The sequence below is a fragment of the Nicotiana tabacum genome, chromosome 10, assembly GCF_000715075.1.
Source record: "Nicotiana tabacum cultivar K326 chromosome 10, ASM71507v2, whole genome shotgun sequence".
NCBI lineage: Eukaryota > Viridiplantae > Streptophyta > Magnoliopsida > Solanales > Solanaceae > Nicotiana > Nicotiana tabacum.
The window spans coordinates 64,456,884-64,478,589 of NC_134089.1; the positions used below are offsets into that span (position 1 = coordinate 64,456,884).

At 37.0% G+C, this 21,706-nt stretch overlaps 1 protein-coding gene across 1 annotated transcript; it reads right to left on the reverse strand.

Moving 5' to 3' along the window:
• Positions 1-17,062: 17,062 nt before the first annotated feature.
• Positions 17,063-20,673, reverse strand: LOC107802339 (putative inactive receptor kinase At5g58300). Its single transcript, XM_016625813.2, has 3 exons — positions 20,341-20,673; positions 18,564-19,880; positions 17,063-17,990 (listed from the first exon to the last, which is right to left on the reverse strand). The coding sequence occupies exons 1-3, from the start codon at positions 20,348-20,350 to the stop codon at positions 17,359-17,361; spliced, it is 1,959 nt and encodes a 652-aa protein (XP_016481299.2). The 5' UTR covers positions 20,351-20,673; the 3' UTR covers positions 17,063-17,358.
• Between the last annotated feature and the right edge of the window lie 1,033 nt (positions 20,674-21,706).

Consider the following 21,706-nt stretch of genomic DNA (forward strand, 5'->3'; position numbering starts at 1 on the left):
ATAGGGTCCGGTTTTCCTAGTAAATCTTAGGTTCTTGGCTTTGCGGGGTCTTAGCCAAATTTTGCACTTCTAGCCACCTTTTGGCCAAATAAGCCATTTTGCAAAAATAACCTCAATCATGTCTTGCATGTGTCTAATATGGAGTGTTATTATCTCACGTAGTGTTGGTTAAAGTTTTCTCACACATGTGTGGGTCTATTTACCGAAGTTCGAGCATGGCAGACACCCCGGGACCATCCAGTCAGGATCGCTCATCCAGGAGTTCCTTAAAGAGAATTTTTTTGTGTTAAGTTTGTTTTTCTTTTATGTCATCTTTTACCTTCTAGTTTTGTACAGTAATGTCGAGTCTTTTGTTATGGTATTTCCTATTTTGTATTTGAAAAAATGTGTAATAAATCAAAAATCCAAAAAAAAAAGAAAAAAAAGAAATTTTGCGTTTATATATTCTTGTTAGAAGTTTTCTTTAGAATACTAATTCTAGGATTTAAAAAAAAAAAATTCATTTGAGGTGGTTTTTCCTTTAGGCAGTTAATATCTAGAACTTAAAATAAAAAATTGCTTTTATATTTCCTTTAGTTATTAAGACCAAAAATTCAAAAAAAAAAAGAGAATTTTCTTTTAGCACCCTTTTAAAAGTTTTCTTTAAGATATTAATTCCAAAAAAAATAATTCTTTTGTGGTTCTTCTTTGAAAAATTAATGAAAATGAATAGAAAAAAAAATTCTTTTTATTTTGCTATAACTTTAGGACATTGTATATAGAAGGAAAAAAATATACTTTATCTTTGGTTTATCTTCAGAGTTTCTCCCTTATGTAATAAAAAACTGAAATCCAAAAATATTTTTTTATCTTGTTCATTTCTCGTTTCGAAATCGTTCTTCAGGGGTATCAAATGAAAATTCAAAATATTTTTCTTTGGTTTATTATTTAGATTTCTTTCCTAAAAAAAAGAAGATACAAAAAGTATTTTTCTCTTCTAGGTTGTTTTCCTTAATAATTTATCATAGAATATTTGTTTTAAGAAGAAAAAAAAAGGAGAGAAAAAAATATATGTTCGATAAGCTTGAGTTTAGAATAGGTTATAGAACATTAAATTTAGAAAATTCAAAAAAAAGAATTTGCTTCTTTTATTTCTCTTTTCTCTTTTCTCATCAGAGTAGTCATTACGCTAAAAAGAAAGAGAAAAGAAGAAAAAGAAAAAAAAAGAACGTTAATTTATTTACTTTATTCTCGATCTTCCCGAACTACGCAAAGATCTGATTCATGCGACGTCATGATACGTAGGCAACCTACATAGGGTTCGATTGAATCATTTTTTTTATTTTATTAAAAGGAAAAAAAACAAAAAAAAAACAAAAAAAAAAGAGAAAAGGAAAAAAAAGGTGAAGTCATGGCATGTGAGAAATGAGAGGAAAGAAAAGAGTGATAATTAGAAGAAAAAAGAGGAAGGAAAATGAGCAAGCAAGTGCGAGAAAATAAACGAAAAAAGAAGATTGAAGAGAGAAAATTGGGATGATGCCAAGTGACCTTGTGACCCTCGAAGTCATTCTAGAATCGTTAATTGTTGCTAGGTGCATTACACGCAATGTGATATTTTTAGCTGTTAAATGCCCTAATGCTAACAGGATGTCCCTATTTTGTTCCTTTTGTTATCTTCATTGAGAAGAATGGTGGTTGGTTTGTGATTTTTAAGTAACTCATCCGTACAACACAAGGTCAAAGAGCAAGGTAGCCATGGCTGGCAAAAACTTGGACACAGGGGTTGTTGATCCGTCTAAGGGAATTGGTGAATCAGAATCTGAGTTGAAAGAAGAGGTCTTAAGGTTGAAAGGATAGGTGGCCGAAATATACCAAGCTTGGATTAGTGGGCGTCCTCCACCATCAGTTCCCACTAACTACACTGAAAGCCTTGTCACCATTCCGCCACTGTCACAAGTCCAGAATATCTCCCCACAACCTTTTCACACTTCACCCTCCAGAACCACCTCATATCCCGCTCCTTTGACCACTCATATTTTTGTAGCCCATCCACCTGTTACCTTTCCTCGATCCTCTAGCAAGACTGTGTTCAAAATTCCCGATGCCCAATACTATGCTCTAGAACCAATTTTCAAGGTCTCGGGTCCATACTCTTACGCTCCTCATTTTGAGCCTCCCGGTGAGACTGCAAAGCTTGCTGAGACAGTGGAGCAAGATGAGATATCCAGAAAGCTGAAAGGGTTTAAGATGCCAAAGTTTAATTTGTATGATGGGCGGGGAGATCCCGTCGCCTACCTGAGGGGTTATTGTAGTGAAATGAGAAGTGTCGACGGGAAAGATGAGTTGCTAATGGCGTATTTCAGTGAGAGCCTGACTGGGGAAGCTTTGGAATGGCATACTCATCAAGATGTTGGTAAGTGGCATACATGGGATGACATGGCTCAAGATTTTGTGCGACACTTTCAGAACAATATAGACATTGTCCCAGACCGCTCCTCCCTATCTCAGATGGAAAAGAAACCCAAGGAAAGTTATAGGAAATTTTGGTTCAGATGGAACAGACAAGTTGCTCGGGACAGTCCTCCTGTTGATAGAAAAGATGTTGCTAAGCCCCACCAACGACAGGATCTAGTGGGCATTCCTGCTAGACACTTTCAACCTCAATACCGACCCCATGAATGTTCCCCGAGCTCCACATAATCCACCCCAGTATTATCATCCAAACAATGTCCAGCCATCTGTCCAACCACTAGGTCACTCCAAAAGGCGAGCACGAGCACCACAGAATCCCCATCGGCCTCCACAAAATTTCCAAGTGCCCTATAACCCACATTCAAGTCAAGAGTGTAGAAGGGAACAAATGCTGAAAGATAATTTTACACCAATAGGAGGGTCCTATGCAAGTTTGTTTGAGAGATTAAAGCATTACGACATGATTGCACCTATTTCTCTAAATTATATAGATCCACGTGCGATAAGCTTTGACCCTGCTATAAGGTGTGAATACCATTCCAATGCCCAGGGACACAATGTTGAAGATTGTTGTGCTTTGAAAAAGGAAATAAAAATAATGATTCAAGAAGGAATAATTGTGGTCCAATGCAGTAATACCCCAAGTGTCATACATAATCCTCTACAGGTACATGACAATGCACAGATTATTGGGATAGTTGGCAATGACAAAGGGTTGCTCAAAGGAGTCAAGGAGTCACTCGGTGAAGTTAATGATATTGAAATTGGTAATGTTCTTAGTAATATTGATGTGGAACTCAGTGGCTAAGATGCCGAGCTTGGTAATTGGAAAAGTGCTCCCTTCTTGGTTACCCGGAGAGGAGTCTTGGTGGTTCATTTTGTTGTCATTTCTGTTGTTCGGGTTATTTCAGGGTTGTAATCCGGATATTGTCTTGTGACTCAAACCCTTCTATCCTTTACGTTGCATGGTTCCTTTAGTCGTAGTAACTCATTTAGTGCTATCTAGGTTTGTTCCAGGGTTGTATCCCCAGTTTATTTTGCTTGTATTGTTGTTCAAACCCTCTCACCGTCTGTCTAATGCAATTTTCTGTTTTCTGTTATTTTTAGTCATTTTTGTTTAGCTCTCTTTTCTTTTTATAGTTCTTTTCACGCTGGTTCTAGTGACATGACATGCATGCATAATTCTAGGTATTGTCTTAAAAGTTAGTCTAATCATGAAACAATGAAATACTTTTGAAGATGATAGGGATATTTGAGGGAAGTAAGTAAAGGGATTTTGAGATCACTTAAAGCCCGAATTGTGTGAAACTGGGGCAGATAATTTGGAAAGCTAATAGGGTGACAAGAATTCGTTAAGGGAGAGTGCATCCCGGACGATTTGAAGCAAGCAACTTTGAGTTCAAGTGCATCTCAAGTTATAAGATAAAGTCAAGGAAGTTTTCTCCGAATTGACAGATGATATCCATTGTGAAGAGGGAATCACCCAACGAGGGTTTTGTACTTGATAAGGCGCTAAAGAAAAGTGGAAGGTATATCAGTGATATCAATGCTGAAGCCGCAAAAGAAATATTGCGCATGATCTTCAATTTTCATTTCAAGTTGCATGTGTTGTACTTGGCATTTTCAGGGATCGGGAGGCCCTCTTTCAGCTACCCAAACACTTATGCCATTTGATACCCTATTGAACCTGTACTAATTTCTTTGACCTCCCCTCTTTTGGAATCAAGTTAGAGTCATGCGAAAAAAGAAAAAAAAAGAAGTTTATGTCCCCATAGGTTTATTTTAAAAGGTTCATTCCAAAAGGAAAATTCAAAAAAGAAGAAGAAGAAAAAATAAAAAAAAGGGGAAAAGAAAAAAAAGAGAAGAAAAAAAGAAAAAAAAAGAAAAAAAAGAAGAAAAAAGAAAAAGAAAAATAGCAACAACAAAACGTATCTTTGTGAACTACGTTTGACCAGATTCTTGTCACCACAAGATACGTAGGCAGCTTTACGGTTCGGTCATACCAAATAAAATATTTCATAATCCCACAAAGTCGAGAGTGAGACAATCTTTCTTAGTACCTCCATCAAAAGAAAAAGAAAAAAAAATCAAATTCTCTTGTTTTAGAAATTGGGGCAAAGTTCTTAGAATGGATTCCAAAAGTTATAAATAAACTAACCCCGTTGTCTTAGTTATTTTGAGCTTTTATGATATCCTTTCTTTCTAACCCTGTCCAAAAGCCACATTATAGTCTAAAAAGACCCCTCAGATAATCTTTGAGAGTGTTGAGTCTAGACATGCCAGGAACACACGATGTTTTTATTATGGGTAATGCCTTGTCATCTGCGGAATTAGAAGAAGAAAAAAAAAGAAAGAAAAATGAGAGAGTCTTATCGGTGAAAACCTTCACAGGCACCATAAGGCGACGGTAAGTTGAGAGAAAGAGCAAAATGAGAGGGGCTTGATGGTGAAAACCCTTCGGGCACTACAAGTCGAACAAGGATTGTGAATAAAATTGGATACTCGGAGCATTGAAGCCTAGTTTCACGGTTTAGGGGTATAACAAGAGTTGAACATCAGACTTGCTTGACAGATTAGGCCACGTAATCCAAAGGTGCATGTCATGGTCATTAGAGTTGGTATCCACATCTGATAAGTTTCTACTTTGTAGTTTTCTTGTTAGGAATCATCTCTTTCCATTATCCTTTACTCTGTTCCTTTTGTCCTGTTTACTTCCTCTTCCTAAGCCTGTTTGGGCAAAACAAGTGAGAAATGACTTCAAAATTTGCTATCAGCTTTCCAATTGCACAAAACGGGATTTGTCTAGCACATCAAAGTGACATAAGTCAGTAAAGACCAGCATGCACACTGAGTTGGTAACAATCAACGTGCTTTAGGATTCATGTGAAATACAAAGGTTTGGTATATGTCAATTCATGAACAATGCAACAGATCGAGGATGTTGGGTGAACAGATCAAAGGTATTTTCTGTGATAAGGTTGACAGAGAAAGTGGTTAACCAATGACAAGCAAGGTCCTCCAAGCGAAAATAAAAGTTATCAGGGCAAGTGAAGGAGCAATAGACCTCAAGGCCAAGGCCAGTGGCATACGTTAGGGAAAAATAGTACACACACTGGGATTCATGTGGAATACAAAGGTTCGGTAAACGTCAATTCATGAGCAAAATGCAACAGATAGAGGATGTTGGGTTTGAACGGATTAGAGGTATTTTCTGTGAAAAGTGTGGCAGAGAAAGTGGTTAGTCAATAAACAAGCAAGGCTTTTTGAGTTGAAATCAAAGTTGTCATGGGAAGTGAAAGAGCAATCGCCCTCAAAGTCAAGGCCACAAACCAACCACTATATTTATAAACTCACAAGTTTTCTTTGTTTGAAACAGGGATGGAAATTGTGTCCAAATCAAAACTTGGAAGTTTGAATTTTTTTTCAAGTGTCGTGCCCAAATTTTATCAGCACAAAGGCGGTTTGAGAAGGGGAAAGGAAAATTTGTTTGATCCACAGGAACCCTCCATGAGGAAAAGCATGGTTCAGGGGCAAGGAATTTTGTTCGTTCCGCAGAGATCTTCCAGGAAGAAAGCATGGCTCAGGTAAGTTCATTCTCGGCTTTTCAGGAACCTCCTGGATAATGGAATTTAATTTAAAATTTTCAGGACCCTCCTAGATAATGGGATTTAATTTAAAATTTTCAAGACCCTCCTGGATAATGAGATTTAATTTAAAGTTCTCAGGACCCTCTTGGATAATGGGACTTAATTTAAAATTTTCAGGGCCTTCATGGATAATGAGATTTAATTTTAAAAAAAGGTTCTCAGGACCCTCCGGGACAATGGGACTTAGTCAAAATTCAAAACATTCATAAGTAACAAGATTTAGCATAAGCTCTACTTTGAGGAAATATAAGTTGGTTTTGAAGTTTTCATTCTTAGGACGAGACTCAATTGGAAATTTTCAGGACCCTCCTGGATAATGGGATTTAGTTTTAAGACTTTCATAGATAATAAGATTTAGCGGAAGTCATACCTTTAGAAAATATAATTTAGCTTTAAAACTATCATTTTACTAGGAGTTTTCAGGACCCTCCTGGATAATGGGATCTAGCTTTCGAATTCTTAGAGATATTGGGTAACATGATTCAATTAACACTCACAGATGTGCCCAGCTACCAAACTGAGGCAGAAAACTCTCTTTGTTTTATCTATTCTATTGTAATCAGGCGCCCACCTAGAGAGCAAGGGAGAATAACACGAGTTTCAAGAATAGAAAGCAGTTCAGGTTCAAGCAATCAGGCACCCACCTGGAGAAACAAGGGAAAACAATTCAAAGGAAAAGCAGTCGCAAGAGGAAGTAGTTCAAGTTCAAAATCAGGAGCACACCTGGAGAACAAAGGGAAAACAAATCAAGTTCCGAGGAAAAGCAATTCAAATATTGGTAATCAGGAGCCCACCTGGAGAACAAAGGGAAAAGAAATTCAAGTGTTGGTAATCAGGAGCCCACCTGGAGAACAAAGGAAAAACAACTCAAGTTTCAGAGGAAAGGAAAGCAATTCAAGTGTTGGCAATCAAGAGCCCACCTGGAGAACAAAGGGAAAAGCAATTCAAGTGTTGGTAATTAGGAGTCCACTTGGAGAACAAAAGGGAAAAACAATTCAAGTGTTGGAAATCAGGAGCCCACCTGGAGAACAAAGGGAAAGCAGTTCAAGTTTTGGAAATCAGGAGCCCACCTGGAGAACAAGGGGAAAACAGTTCAAGTTTTGGCAATCAAGCGCCCACCTAGAGAGAAAGGGAATACAATTCAAGTTTTGGCAATCAGGCGCCCACCTAGAGAGCAATGGAATACAATTAAAGTTTTGGCAATCAGGCGCCCACCTGGAGAGCAAGGGAATACATTTAAAGTTTTGTCAATCAGGTGCCCACTTGGAGAATAAGGGAATACAGTTAAAGTATTGGAAATTAGGAGCCCACATGGAGAACAAAGGGAAAACAGTTCAAGTGTTGGAAATCAGGAGCCCACCTGGAGAACAAAGGGTAAGCAGTTCAAGTGAAAATCAGGAACCCACCTGGAGAACAAAGGGAAAGCAATTCAAGTGTTGGAAATCAGGAGCCCACTGGAGAACAAAGGGAAAGCAGTTCAAGTGTTGGTAATCAGGAGACCACTTGGAGAACAAGGCAGAATAGCTCAAGTTTCAGGGAAAAGCGGGTCAAGTCCAGCAATCAGGAGCCCATCTGAAGAACAAGGGAAAACAGGTCAAGTTTCGAGGAAAAACAGTTAAAGTTTTGGCAATCAGGCACCCACCTGGAAAACAAAGGGAAGACAGTTCAAGTGTTGGAAATTAGGCGCCCACTTGGAGAAAAAAGGGAAAGCAACAATTTTCAGAGGAGTCAGTTCGAGTTGGAAATCAGGCACCCACCTAGAGAACAAAGGGAAGACAGTTCAAATGTTGGAAATCAGGCACTCACCTGGAGAACAAAGGGAAAGCAGCAGTTTTTAGAGGGGTCAGTTCGAGTTGGAAATCAGGCACCCACCTGGAGAACAAAGGGAAGACAGTTGAAGTTTTGGCAATCAGGCGCCCACCTGGAGAGCAAGGTAATACAGTTCAAGTTTTGGCAATCAGGCGCCCACCTGGATAGCAAGGGAACACAGTTAAAGTTTTGGAAATCAAGCACCCACCTGGAGAGCAAGGGAATACGGTTAAAGCTTTGGAAATCAGGAGCTCGCCTGGAGAACAAAGAGAAACAGTTCAAGTCTCTAGGTAAAACGGTTCAAGTGTTGGAAATCAGGAGCCCACCTGAAGAACGAAGGGAAAATAGTTCAAGTGTTAGAAATCAGGAGCCCACTTGGAAAACAAAGGGAAGCAGTTCAAGTTTCAAGAGAAAACAATTCAAGTGTTGGAAATCAGGCGCTCACCTGGAGAACAAAGGGAAACAATTCAAGTCTCAAGGAAAAATAGTGCAAATGTTGGCAATCAGGAGCCCACCTGGAGAACAAAGGGAAAACGAGTCAAGGGAAAAGCAGTACAAGTGTTGGAAATCAGGAGCCCACCTAGAGAACAAAGGGAAAGAAGCAATGTTCAAAGGAAGACGGTTCAAGTTTAGCAATCAGGAGCCCACCTGGAAAACAAAGGGAAAACGAGTCAAGTTTCGAGGGAAAAGCAGTACAAGGGTTGGTAATCAGGCGCCCACCTGGAGAGCAAAGGGAAAGCAACAATGTTTCGAGGGAAGACAGTTCGAGTATTGGCAATCAGGCGCCCACCTGAAGAAAAAACAAGGGAATTCACTTCAGAATGCAATTCAAGTCAACAACAAAAGAAGCTCGCGGCAAGAATGTGAGTCAACAGTCCGAGGTGATCCACAGAAGTTAGTCACAATCCTGAATAAAAAACGAAATGCAAGAAGTGAATCCAAATGCAGAAGTTGATGAAAGATGTGAACTGCTCAAGACATGGTTGAAGTCACAAGCACTACATGCCTGGTCTTGATCCGAAAAGCTAAAGAGGAACGAGCTAGCACCTGCAGCTAACAAGCGCCAAGATTCAAATCCAAAGTCTGCATGAAGAACCATTCAAGACTCAAGATCAAGCTTCAGAAGACTTAGATAGGAATCTTGTAACTCGTAGTTGACAGGCTTAGTTAGTTTTTTTCATTTTTTGATTTTTGATGTAATAACAGGACCGCGGACCGGAACCTCGACGGAACGACACCTCGACCGACTCTCCACCTCGGTATACTCCATCATCTCACTCACTTCTGAACTACACGTGGCCTGATTCCTTTATAGACAAAGATATGTAGGCAGCTCAGATACCAGGACTCGGTTACATTCCCCTTTCTATTAGTTTTGGTCTCTTTAAATAAGGGTCGGATCAAAAAACCTGTCTAGTCGTTCTTTGTCTGAAAATACTTCGTATTGTTAGTCAAAGAGGGGCAGCTGTAGACATGTGATTTTTGACCCTCCCCAAGATATTACACAATTTAGCATGTAAATATTTAATTTAGGCCTAATATTGCTATTTCAACTAATTTTGACTCTTTTACTTTATTTTATTACAAGAAAATGAAAATTACAAAAAAAAATAGTTTCACTAATGTTTTGTAGTCATTTTTAATCTTGAAAAATACCAAAAATAGTTTTGTGTTAATGGTCAGTCTTATTTTAATAGTTATTTTACTTAAGTAGGACTAATTAATAAATGAGGTCGTATTTTAGTCTCGTTCGCGGAGAAAGAATAAAACTTGGGCTCGAGCAACCCATTTTTGGCCTAATTTTGGACTTAGCCCATAATTCCCAAGCCCATAATTCCTAGGCCCATACCCCTTAATCTAAAAAACCCTACAAAATACCTAGACTCTAACACCTATAAAGACAACAATTAGCCGATATACACTTGAGAAAAAAGAGCCGGAAAAGACAACAAAAAATGAAAAGGAAATGACCTAGGGAAAAGAGAAAGAGCGCCGCAATACACAAACCTCCCAACCCCCCTGAACCTTATCGATCGTCTTCTTCAAGAAGACGTAAGGGGATCAGCCATTTTTAAATATAAAAAACACACCCTAATCATCTCCTTCTTCAAGCTAACACACAAAAAAGAAGGAACCATCTCCCCCTCAACCCAGAGCCATCACACACGCGAACCCCATATCCAGCCGACCCTACACCACTTTCCTCCACGTCTGCCATATCCGACGAGCTCCATCGACGCACACAAAAGGAAAACGGGGACGGGAACGAAGCGAAAACAGAGGGGAAAGTAACGGGTTTGTAACACCTTAAAATTGGCGCAAAAATGATTGTAGACCACCCCCTAAACAGTCCAAAACAATCAAATACAGTCAATGTTAAGTGAGGTCTCCGTTCAAACTTCGGCAAGGTTTTTCCGGCGAGTTTTCTATTTCAAACTACAGCTATTGTCATTTTTGTTTTCTCCCAGTTGTTGCGTGAGTTTAGTAGGTTTGAGTCTCTTAAGAAGTTCATTTGTTAAATCTGTCCAAAGCTCCGTTCGTTTGTTGCTCGTTCCGAGGTTGGAGATTTCCGGCGAGGCTTTTCGTTTGAGGACGAGTTGCCGGTCCTGTTCGAATTTTCTTTTCCGGTGTGGTTGTGGCTGTTAAAGTTATGGGAGTCCTTGATATCCCATTTCACCTAGGGAGACAGGTCAGTAACTTGGATTCTGTTTTCTTACTTTGCCCGGAAGTTTGGCTATATAATAAAAGTGTGTTAAAATATCAGTTAATCTCTTGCTTGGTAGCCAATTTGAGAATGCAATGCATGGTTCCATCTTTCTCCTTGTGTTGGTAGCTTACTATTAATTAAGTTATTTTTATATAAGTGTAAATGGAATGTGATCATATATCTATTTGTCTGTAGACCATGCAAATGTGCCATTTTTTGTAGACTATTTTTAGTTTGTTCCCATTTATTTGAGAAAATGATGCCTCAGATTCGTTTGGCTAGTAATCACTTCTTTGGATTAAAGTTATTTCTCTCTTTAAATGATTCACTGTCTTCTCAATATATAGACGTGAAAATTGTCTTTGAGGGTTGCGTGTGTAATCTTCAATCATGCCAAGAAATGATTTACTAAATTATCATAGCTACGGGTACGGTTCCCGTGACATAGTTGTGATTTGTAATTTCTAAAATTTGGGTGTGCATTTTATGTGACCCGACTTTAATTTCCAACAAGGTTAAATAGAACGTGTCATGAACCACGGGTGCATTTCATGTAGCGTGGCTTACGATGTGTTTTAAATAACCTTGAATTTTTTCCAAAATATTAAAAGCAGCTAAAAAGTTAAAAATTCACAATAGGTTTAAAACGTGTAAAATATCAGATAATTAGGCCAATAATAATAGTTGAGCGACCGTGCTAAAACCACGGAACCCGAGAATGCCTAACACCTTCTCCCGGGTTAACAAAATTCCTTACCTGGATTTCTGTGTTCGCGGACTATAAAACAGAGTCAATCTTTCCTTGATTCGGGATTTAAATCGGTGACTTGGGACACCATAAATTATCCCAAGTGACGACTCTGAATTTTAAATAAATAATCTCATTTCGATTATCACTTAAATTGGAAAAAACTCCCTTATACCTCTTTCGAGGGGTAGGAAAAGGAGGTGTGACAATAAGATCAATATGCCTTCGGTTAATATCATGAAATAAACTTTATCAACATACGTATTTTCTGAGACCCCATGAACAGACGATATAATAATAGGACACATGGAGAATCAAGAACATAGGCACCCCAAGCACTTCTAAGAATAGAGTCATTTGTGAAAGTTTCGTGTTTACTTATTTCGTTTGTATCATATGGATCATGACAAAAGAAAGAAGGAAGTGCATTAAATACCTTTGCAATCTTCTCCCCAATCGTCAATCAAGCTCAATATGATCTCTATAAGGAGTAAACCGACTCCGTCGTCATCATATAAGTGTTGTAACTCTCATTTCAAAATCAATATTCTGCAAGAAAACAGACATCACCTCCCTTATTTTTACTACATCCCATAAGTTACTAAAAGTCACAAAACAACCCAAACAACAACAATATAATTCACAATAAGCTCTTCGATTACTTCAATAACCATTTTAAGCGGCAAACTCGATTTATGATTAATAAAATATAGTTTGAATCCAATTCCTTTTAGCTCACTATGCTTAGGTTGAAGCCTTCTTCCTTATTTCCTCAGCTAGTCTTTCGTTGTAGTACTTAGGGGAGACCCTCTGACTTTTGTAAAGCTACAAGCTTATTACATCATATACCTGACGAAATTTTTGATGTTCTTGCTTGCCTATTATTATCCATAGTCTCATCTCAAAGTGGATGTTATAACATTCCAAACTTATCGACTTTCGATGAAACTTATTTTCTTTAATATGTTTAGCTTTTAAGCCTTTCAACCCTCTTCGTACTTGTTATCAATGATCTTAAAGATTTGTAACCTCTAAGGTAACATGATTAACTTACTTTATGTACTTTCAAAGACAATCTCATTTCTGAGTTTACATCAATTGACTTACGACATACTCTCACGTACGAAAATATGGGGTGTAACAACTAACCAACAAATTAGATAAGTCAAGTGATTATATCAACACGAAAAATACAATAGGAGAAACGTTAATCCCATAACCTTGAAATATTCTCATCTCATTGAATTCCTCCTAAGTGTTTATTTGTTCTATTTGCGATCTTATTTTTCTTGCTTGCTTATTAGTTTAGCTCATAGTGATTTAATTATAAACATCACAATCATCTTCTTCACATTCACTTGAGCAACAAATAGATAAATAGCTTAGATTCGAAAATAGTTGATCATAAATCCTCATGGGAACAATATTTTTTTATCAATTTATTGCTTGTGGACCGTGTATACTTGCGTGTGCGTTTAGACCCAACAAAGTGTAATATTGTTTACAAGAAAATTTGAGATTTGTACTTTTTTCTTGCCACGCCCCAAGCTTGGGTGAGGCAGACCGGCACCTTGTGCCTTAACTTGATCAAGCAAACAAACCTGTCATATCACTTATACCAATCATATAAACTCGGAACATCTATAAAAAAGATAACAACATGCTTCTATAAAGAACTATCTGTATATAATTAAAATTGAGGGTCTAAATACAAAAGACTAAAACATAACTCATCTGAAAACTGAGTAGTAGCTTCTATACATATCTGAAAGCCTCACCATATGCCTATGAATCCTCTAGGATAGTCAAAACTAGACGTGTCGGTACAGGGCCCCAACTTATCCAAAACATCTGTGTACATAACAAAACTCTAGACTCGACTCTAGGTAGTAAGTGGGTCTCACCGACGGCATAAAATGGTTGTCGTCAGAATTTCACAAACACCATTTTTTTGGCGATTTTTTTTTTGGCGACATATTTTTATCCCGATGTAAGTGTGTTTTGTTATATATATAAATTTTTCTTGAAAGTGTAATTTATGAGTGGGAGGAAGAGCAAAAGAAATAAAAATGAATATAAGCTGAGAAAACTTTTTCCAGTTAAAATTTCAATATATTATTTTTTTCCGGCATGGGAAGGTTTTTCGATGATGAACCCCTTTTTCCCTCCAAATCTGAGTGTATTTTGCTTTGCTTATGAATAGATCTTTTTGAGAGTTTAATTTGTGTGTGAAAAGAAAAAATGAAAGAAAAACAGTTAGACAAAGTCGCCGGTGAATGAATATCCGCCGGAATTAGAGAAGAAACGAAAAAAAAGTAAAAAAAAAAAGAAAAAGAAAAAGGAAAAAAAAGTAAGAAAAAATGGTAAAAAAGAATAAAAAACAATATGAAAATCGTTTTTTCTTGCTTCTCACTCTCCTTTGGGAGAGTGAAATACACACACTCTGCCATGTCAGCGTTAAGGGTGCAAATAATTCCATTTAAAATAAGTTTAGAGGGGTAATAGGATTCCCGCAAAAGAAAAAGTATGTAGTTGAAAATCCGGATATAGGCCAGGGGTATTTATGCATTTTTCCTACTAATTATTTGTTATTTGTTAAACTTTTCCTCAAGTCCCCATTAATGTTCTCAAAAGTTTGACCCTTCACTGAATAATATTTATATACCACAAATTATTTTGTTTGTGAAAATGATATAAAAAAGTTCCTATAGCTATTATTATTTCTATCTTTAAAATTCTATAGGCATGTGATATTCAAGCTTGTTTTTCTCAAAGTATAACGGTCATAAAAAGTCTGAAACAGAAATTGCTGATCATTTTCAATAAAAAAGAAGATATTTTTTCCTTCAATTTTTATTTTGTAACTAAAAACATTTTAAAGTAAATTTTTTTGTAATATGTAAAAAAACTTAATTGATATGGAATCACGCGCAACGCGCGTTCCCAGAAACTAGTTAACAATTAAATTCGAAAATAGTCATTTGATAAAGACACATGCATATTTACGGGATCAACCTTATAAATCTTAATTTAAGTGTCACCACTTTAATATTCATACATGTGAAGCTAGATGTTGCTCTTATTATTGCAGACAGTTAATATATATTTTAGGAAAAAATACATAAGTTGCTTCCTCAATTTGTAAGGAAAAATGAGTTTCCATCTCAACCTTACGGTTGTCCTTTTTCCATCCTATAATTGTTCATATTGAATTTAATTCCTCCTTAAATATACATAACCAATCTTGTGAAGAGTAGTGTTTTACACATTTGCCCCGTCAACAGCCACATTAGAACTATGTCATAGTCAAATGCTTTTTTTTAATAGTTATATTCCTTTTTAATGTCCCCCCCCCCTTACTTTTTCTTACACAAATTTCTCCCCCCGCCCTGCCCCCAAACACGATATAGGGCTACTTATCGGGCGGATTGGGTGGTTATTTACTCTTAATGGTTTGGCTTAACGGTTGACTTTTAAATGTATTAATCCGTTAGCCACCTGATAAAATATCGGGCGGATTGATATCGGTTTAGCTCTTATCGAGCGGTTATCAGGCGGTTTATCGGCCTAGCATACATATTCACAAATCGAAATTACACCAGACATACATGTCTGTTAAAAAGAAGTAATGATCCAGCAACATTATGTCATTCAATGTTTATCCAGTGATTATCCTCAACTACGTACTGAAGTTATTCAAATGTTTATCCAGTGATTATCCCACATATTTTAAGTTCACCATTACACCATTTTAGGTTTTCATCTTTTGGTTCACTTCAAAGCAACTTACTTCTAAAAGGTTGAAACTGAGAACATTCTCATGTTTCATCATTTTATAAAATGTGAACTGTATACAACAAATGCAAGAAAAATATTTAACTTGAGAAGTTGTGATTCCAGCAATTTATTATCTTAAAGCATCTGAAATAGAAAATTAAATTTTACAATAGGAGAGATAGAATCCAAAATGCATCAGTTAATATGCCGAAAATGTAAATCATGCGAGACGAAGGAGCTAGTTTGCCATTAAGGAACTTGGGCAGAAAAGGAAATAGCATACTCCATGTGTCCCAATTTATGCAAAGAAGTTCACATTTATGTAAGGAGTACAGATTACAAAGATCAAAACACCTAATTTTCTATGCAAATTCAGATGTGGATTATCTACAATTTTTAAATAAATACCCAAATAAACATATCAATTAACAAGTTACCATAACTAATAATTCCACATATTTACAAGTTTGTAGAAAATCATAGTCAACAAAGAAAAATATTTACTCCCCAAACAGTAAATTCCGTCACATAAAATAGCAAAGGGATTGCATAATCTTTTGTCTTGCACGTAAAAATTTTTCAGTTCTAGAAACAACAGCATTCAAATAAACAACCATAATATTCAGTTGGTGTGGTGGTGGCTGGTGGAAGTCGACGAGGACTGGTGTGGTGGTTGTTGGTTTAGGCATTAGGGTTTCTAGGAATTAGGTTTAGGCATTTGGGAATTGGGACCTTAGGTGCGTAACGTTAGTCTTAGACAGACAGAGTACTGGAAACTAAAGTCAAGGGTTTTTGTCTTTTTTTATATTTAATATATATAAATAAAAATAAATTATATATATATATATATATTCTTAACGGGTAACGGATTATCCGTTATAAAAATTGAATAATCTGCCCTCAAACCGATAAGCCGTTAATAAAAAAATCTCAATCCGTTCCCCGTCCGTTAAGTCGTTAACGTGTTAGCAGTAAGCCATTAAACTTCGGTTTGGTTCGATTTTCGATTTCGGATTAGTTTTGAACACCCCTAACACGACATATAGTCTGCGTTGCTGCCATCTCCATATTTCCCAGCAAGCGAAGAAGAAAAACCCATAAAACGATCAAATAGTGTTGTTATTTGAGTTTGAATTGAAGTATAGTTACTTAAATTGTTGGACCACCATAGCAGGCCCCAAAACACCTTTCCACGAACAAAAACACAGGTTTCACCATAGACAGACCCAACAAAAGGACCCAACAGAACACTCATTTTCATTCCTTTTTTCTCCCTGTTCTGGTTAATATTGAATAGCAGTATGAATTAAGAAAATATTCCCTATAGAGTTGATTAGCTTTTGATTTTATAGAAAAGACAGTAAAGAGGGTCACTTAGGTGATAGAAGAAGAAATGATGGAGAGAGTGAGAGGAGAAATTTGGAGAAGAAGCAAAGTAAAAGAAGAGGAGTTTACTAAAAAGAGAGAGAAGGAGCCAAGAAAGTCTGACAAGTTGGAAAATTAAGCTTGTTTTAAGGCTTTTTGGCATTTTACGCGCTTGAGAGAGTATTCAATTGCTGTACCACATCATCATTTAAGTGAGAATTAAATTCAGTATGAATAAGAAAGGTTGAGATGGAAGCTCATTTTTCTGGACAAGTTTAGAGTGCTATCTTATTTATTTTCCCTATATTTTATTTGTTATGTTTGATATTGTCCTTGGGAGTAAGTGTTATCCTAGGATTTTAATGACGAGAGAATAAATTCTTTTAGTGAATATACTTCTGTTTTGCCTGTGAAGAGGATGACTTTATTTAATTTCGGAACGATTACCTTTTGTTTTGCCTGTGAAGAGGATGGCTTTAGTTTTAAAACCAAACGGCGCTTAAACTTTTGAAGAAATTTCAAACTCATTGCCTTGACTAACACTTTGAGAAGTCATTCTTTCCAAGAGATCATCAATTTAGCTGTTGATAGAAGTGCACAATCTTACAATCAAATGATAATATGATCTAAACAAACCAAGAAAACAAAAGGAAAAGAAAGAATTGTGAAATTTCAGAGAGTGCCAATTAGCCCACTATAATGCCTAAATAGAAAACAAATCAGCAAATGCACTCTTTCAGCAGCTGCATACAGTCACACGTAAGGCTGAATTCAAGAACCTTAGGAGGCACAAATGCTGTTGAATTGGATGAATATCTCACGACTTACAAGTTGTAACTCAGAGGTCCAAGGAATCAAGGGGTCTGCACAGTAGAGTCCTTGGACTTATTCTCTTCTGAAGATGGCCGATTATCGGAGTCAGATTGTCGGACTTCTTCTATCATTCTAACAACTTCATCCATGGTGGGTCTCATGTCTGGCACCCTTCCAACACATGCCATGGCAATTTGAAGCATCTGCACCATCTCCTCTTCGATGTTCTGAAATCTCATCAGTTCGACATCGAAGACCTCAGCGGTCCATTCTTCCCTGACGACTGACTGGACCCACCTAGGGAGATCAACCATGTCGTCACGCCCTGGTGATTGAATTGGTTGCTTCCCTGTAAGCATCTCGAGCATTAGGACACCGAAGCTGTACACGTCTGATTTATGAGTGTGCTTCCGTGTTTCAATGACCTCAGGAGCGCGATACCCTGGATGACGAGATGGAGCTGCAGGAAAGTTCATAACAGGCGCTAAACCAAAATCAGAGACACAAGCTTCCATATCTTGGTTGAGGAGGACATTAGAGGATTTTATATTTCCATGAGTAACTTTTGGACCACCCATTGAATGGATATGGGCGATCCCTCTTGCTGCTCCAAGTGATATTTTCACTCTTGATTCCCAGTCCAGTGGAGTCCTTCCAGAAGCAGCCCGGCTCCCTGTTATGACATTGGAATTCAACATGGAATTAGATGAGCCTATTCAGTTTCTGCACAAGCAGCATTTTAAACATTGAGAAGTGAATTGATACAAATTATGAAATCCAAATCAGATATGAGATCGCTCCCAGATTTTCGGTATCTACCAGCTTTCAGCTAGAATAGCAGCAAGATGTGTAGCTAATAAAGTAAACAAGACATCAGAGATATGAGAAAGTTGCCAAGAGAAAAATATGGCTAAGGATCTCCATACCTTGCCTCACATAGAACAATTACATATAGACAAACATTAGACAAAAAAGATCCCTATATACATGCATATACACCCTGAATATGGTTTCTTCATTTTTAAGTTTCAACAAAAAAAAAAACAAATGCACACTTTCCAATCTTCAACTTTCAAGTATGAATTAGAATGGTTCAGATTCAGTATGAATATGTTTCTGTCATCGGTTTGGCAAAATTTGTCTTCAATGCAAGAGCTCAGTCATTGAATCATAAAGATTGTATCAAGTTGATCTACCAAATACTGAGTGACAGAGAAAGAAAAAGAGGGAGAAGAAAATGCATTACCATGCAAGAGTAGAGACAAACTACCCCGTGAGAAATAGTCATACACAAGTAGCTTTTCATCCTTGGAGTAATAATAAGCACGCAAGGGGACAGTGTTCGGATGCTGCCCAACTCTGCCAATAATTTCCATCTGCTGTTCAAATTCCTTCTTCCCAACAATGACTTCTTTTAATCTTTTTACCACCACTGTCGTTGACTCCTCCAAAATAGCCTTGTATGCAGTTCCAAAACTCCCCTTTCCTAACACTTCAGCAGAAGCCCTTAGCAAGTCCTCAAGATCAAAATTGTAAGAGCAGCCTTCGAAGAAAACCAGCTTATTTTTCTCAGCTTCTTGTACCCCACTACCAAACTCTTCCCTGGGCTTTTCACTTCTGCCTCCGCTCGAGGACTTCCCTTTTAACACACCTCTACCATTGCTTTCTTTCCTTTTTCGACAGCACAAACACATGACTAGAACTACCAGAAAGAGAAGCAAAGCCCCTCCAGCAGCAATAGCAATAATAACTCCTAATTTCAGTTTCTTCTTTGAGCTTTGTTTTGGAGGAATGTTCGGGGAAGGGGACAGTGGTAAAAGAGGGGAACAGGGATTTAAGGGAAGCCCACACAAGAGTGAGTTCCCCACAAATGAAGAGTTGGGGAACTTTTGGAGGGATGATGGAATAGAACCATTAAGATTGTTGTAGCTTAAATCTAAATGTCTAATCCTTGGGAGGGTGAAATTCGGAATTGGTCCAGAAAGCGAATTATTCTGCAGGCTCAAACCAGATAGTTGAGTCAAATTCTGAAAAGTTACGGGAATCTTACCAATGAAAGAATTATATGAAAGGTCCAAAACATTCAGTTTATGTGAAAAAGAAGCAGGAATAGGTCCAGAGAAGTTATTGTGCTGGAGGAAAAGGTATTGGAGGGAAGAAAGTGAGGTGATCTCCACAGGAAGACTTCCATTGAGTCGATTTGCTCGAAGGCTGATTATCCTTAAAGAATCCAGCTTTCCAAAAGTATTTAGTGGGAGTGGACCAGTGAGTCCAACTCCTGGAAGTCGTACAGCCACTACGTGGGCCCGATCTTCACTACAAGTAATGCCTACCCAAGATGAGCATATAGGGGTGGCAGGACTCCAGTTGATCTTCGGGCCATGGGGAACTGCAGAAGCAAAGGCAAGAAGGACCTGTTTATCAGAGTCTAGATCACCAAGAGCCAAGGGAAGAAGTGTTGCTACAACCAAAAGGGCAGGCAGCAGTTGATAAGCAGAGCAGATTCTCATGAGGAAACATTCAATCGATTGAAAGCAACAATGCTGCCGATGATGCGGTTTACCTGGGATAGTACAGCAGATAAAGAACGTGAGATAAGCAAACACGACAAACATAAAAGAGGTCAGCGAGAGAATGAGAGTATACAACATCACGTTGACTTCACAGACACATAAGCCTTTAAAGTCTCTATAGATTTCAGTGAGACGAAGAAGAAAGAATATTTGGATTAGTGTTCTGGATCAAATGAGAAACGAACAGAATTCCAATAATTTTCAATAATGTCAAATCACCACAAATGTGCAACTACATTTTTCACTAGCTGCAGAAAAAGGCCAATAAAACAAATGGCTTCTCCATTTGAGAATGAAAGAAAAAAAAATTTAGTTTGCCAAATCTTAGAATGGGTTTGAAGTGGAAAACAGATCTTGCTAATTGTAAAACAGATCTGTTACCAAAAGCAGCTGAAGAAATGCAGGAATATAAATTTCACAAAAAAAAAAACACCAACTGAATTATAGTACCTCGAAACATTTGGAATTTGAAGAAAACCCTTGTCAGCCAGCAGGGGTGAAAAAACTCTAAGAAGAATGGTGAGGTGGGAGGTGAAAATAACAGTTCCCAGAAACCATAGGGGAACAGAGGTGTAGTACCCACATATTTTGTGGGAATTGAAGAATAAAAAATGGAAGAGTGAGGAGCTGAAGCGTTTTTGGTTAGGAGTTGGATCAGCAGATAGTGGGGAATTTAGGCATTGTAGAAGAGAATTAGGTGAAGTGGAAACTCTGTCTGTATTGATAATGTAAGTGAAGAAGAAATGCAGAGTGAGAAGAGAGGGGTGGTTTCAGGCTTGCTCCAGTAGGGTCCCTGGATTTAGGCTTTTTGTTAGGAGATACTCAACTAACTAACTTGCATTATCAACCTTTAATAATAATTAATTGGATTAAGTTATATACTATTATTATAATCTGCTATTTTAAAAAAAATTAATGTGTAATACCAGGGTTAATTATTGTCTTTATCATATTTTTAATTGATATTTATCAAAAATATATAATAAATGATTTGATTGTGCAATTATTATTTTTTACAATATCAATATATAAAACTTAAACTCTAGTTAATTCGCCAATATTTTTTTTTATGTTTGCATAAATAAATATTATTGCAAAATGATTTTCTACAACTTTTCTCAAAAAAGAATAAGAAGAATTCCAATAGATATTAGAGATTTTCTAAAATTAAAAATTTACGAAACTCACCCTCATTCCTGCAGACATATAAATTAAATTAATTAAAAAGATTTTTGGCAAATGAACAATGATTAAACCTTAATTTCACTTTGTCGGACTCACTTATATAAAAAATTGCTATATTGTTTTGTTCTTAGGTAAATTTGCATAATTCAAAAATTTGTAGGTTTGCAGCTATCTTCGATATAAATTGAATTTAAATATTACGGACACGATCTTTTTTTACTTTGCATTATATTATATTGCTGTATTGTTTTTTTTTTTCGATATAGTGTCTAATTTGTTATGTAAAATGCACTTTTCCTAGTCTCATTTCAAATATTTTTTATTAGGATTTCAAACTTTCAATAAGTTATAGAATATTTGTGGTTGTTGAGAGTAACATTTACGCAAAAATGACTTTCAAACTTTTTCTTGAATCTGATGATTAGTGAACCCATGCTTAGCTTCTTATGATTTATAGTATCAGTAATGATAGGCTATAATTACGTATTTTAGTCGCTTATTACACTCAAATTTACTGCACTTTAATTGAGTTGAGCTTTAATCGTTAGTGTCTTGCACTAATTATGTGTTTTATGCCTTGTAGGAGTGATTCCGAGCTATGTAGATATTATGGAATGAATTTCAAGTAATT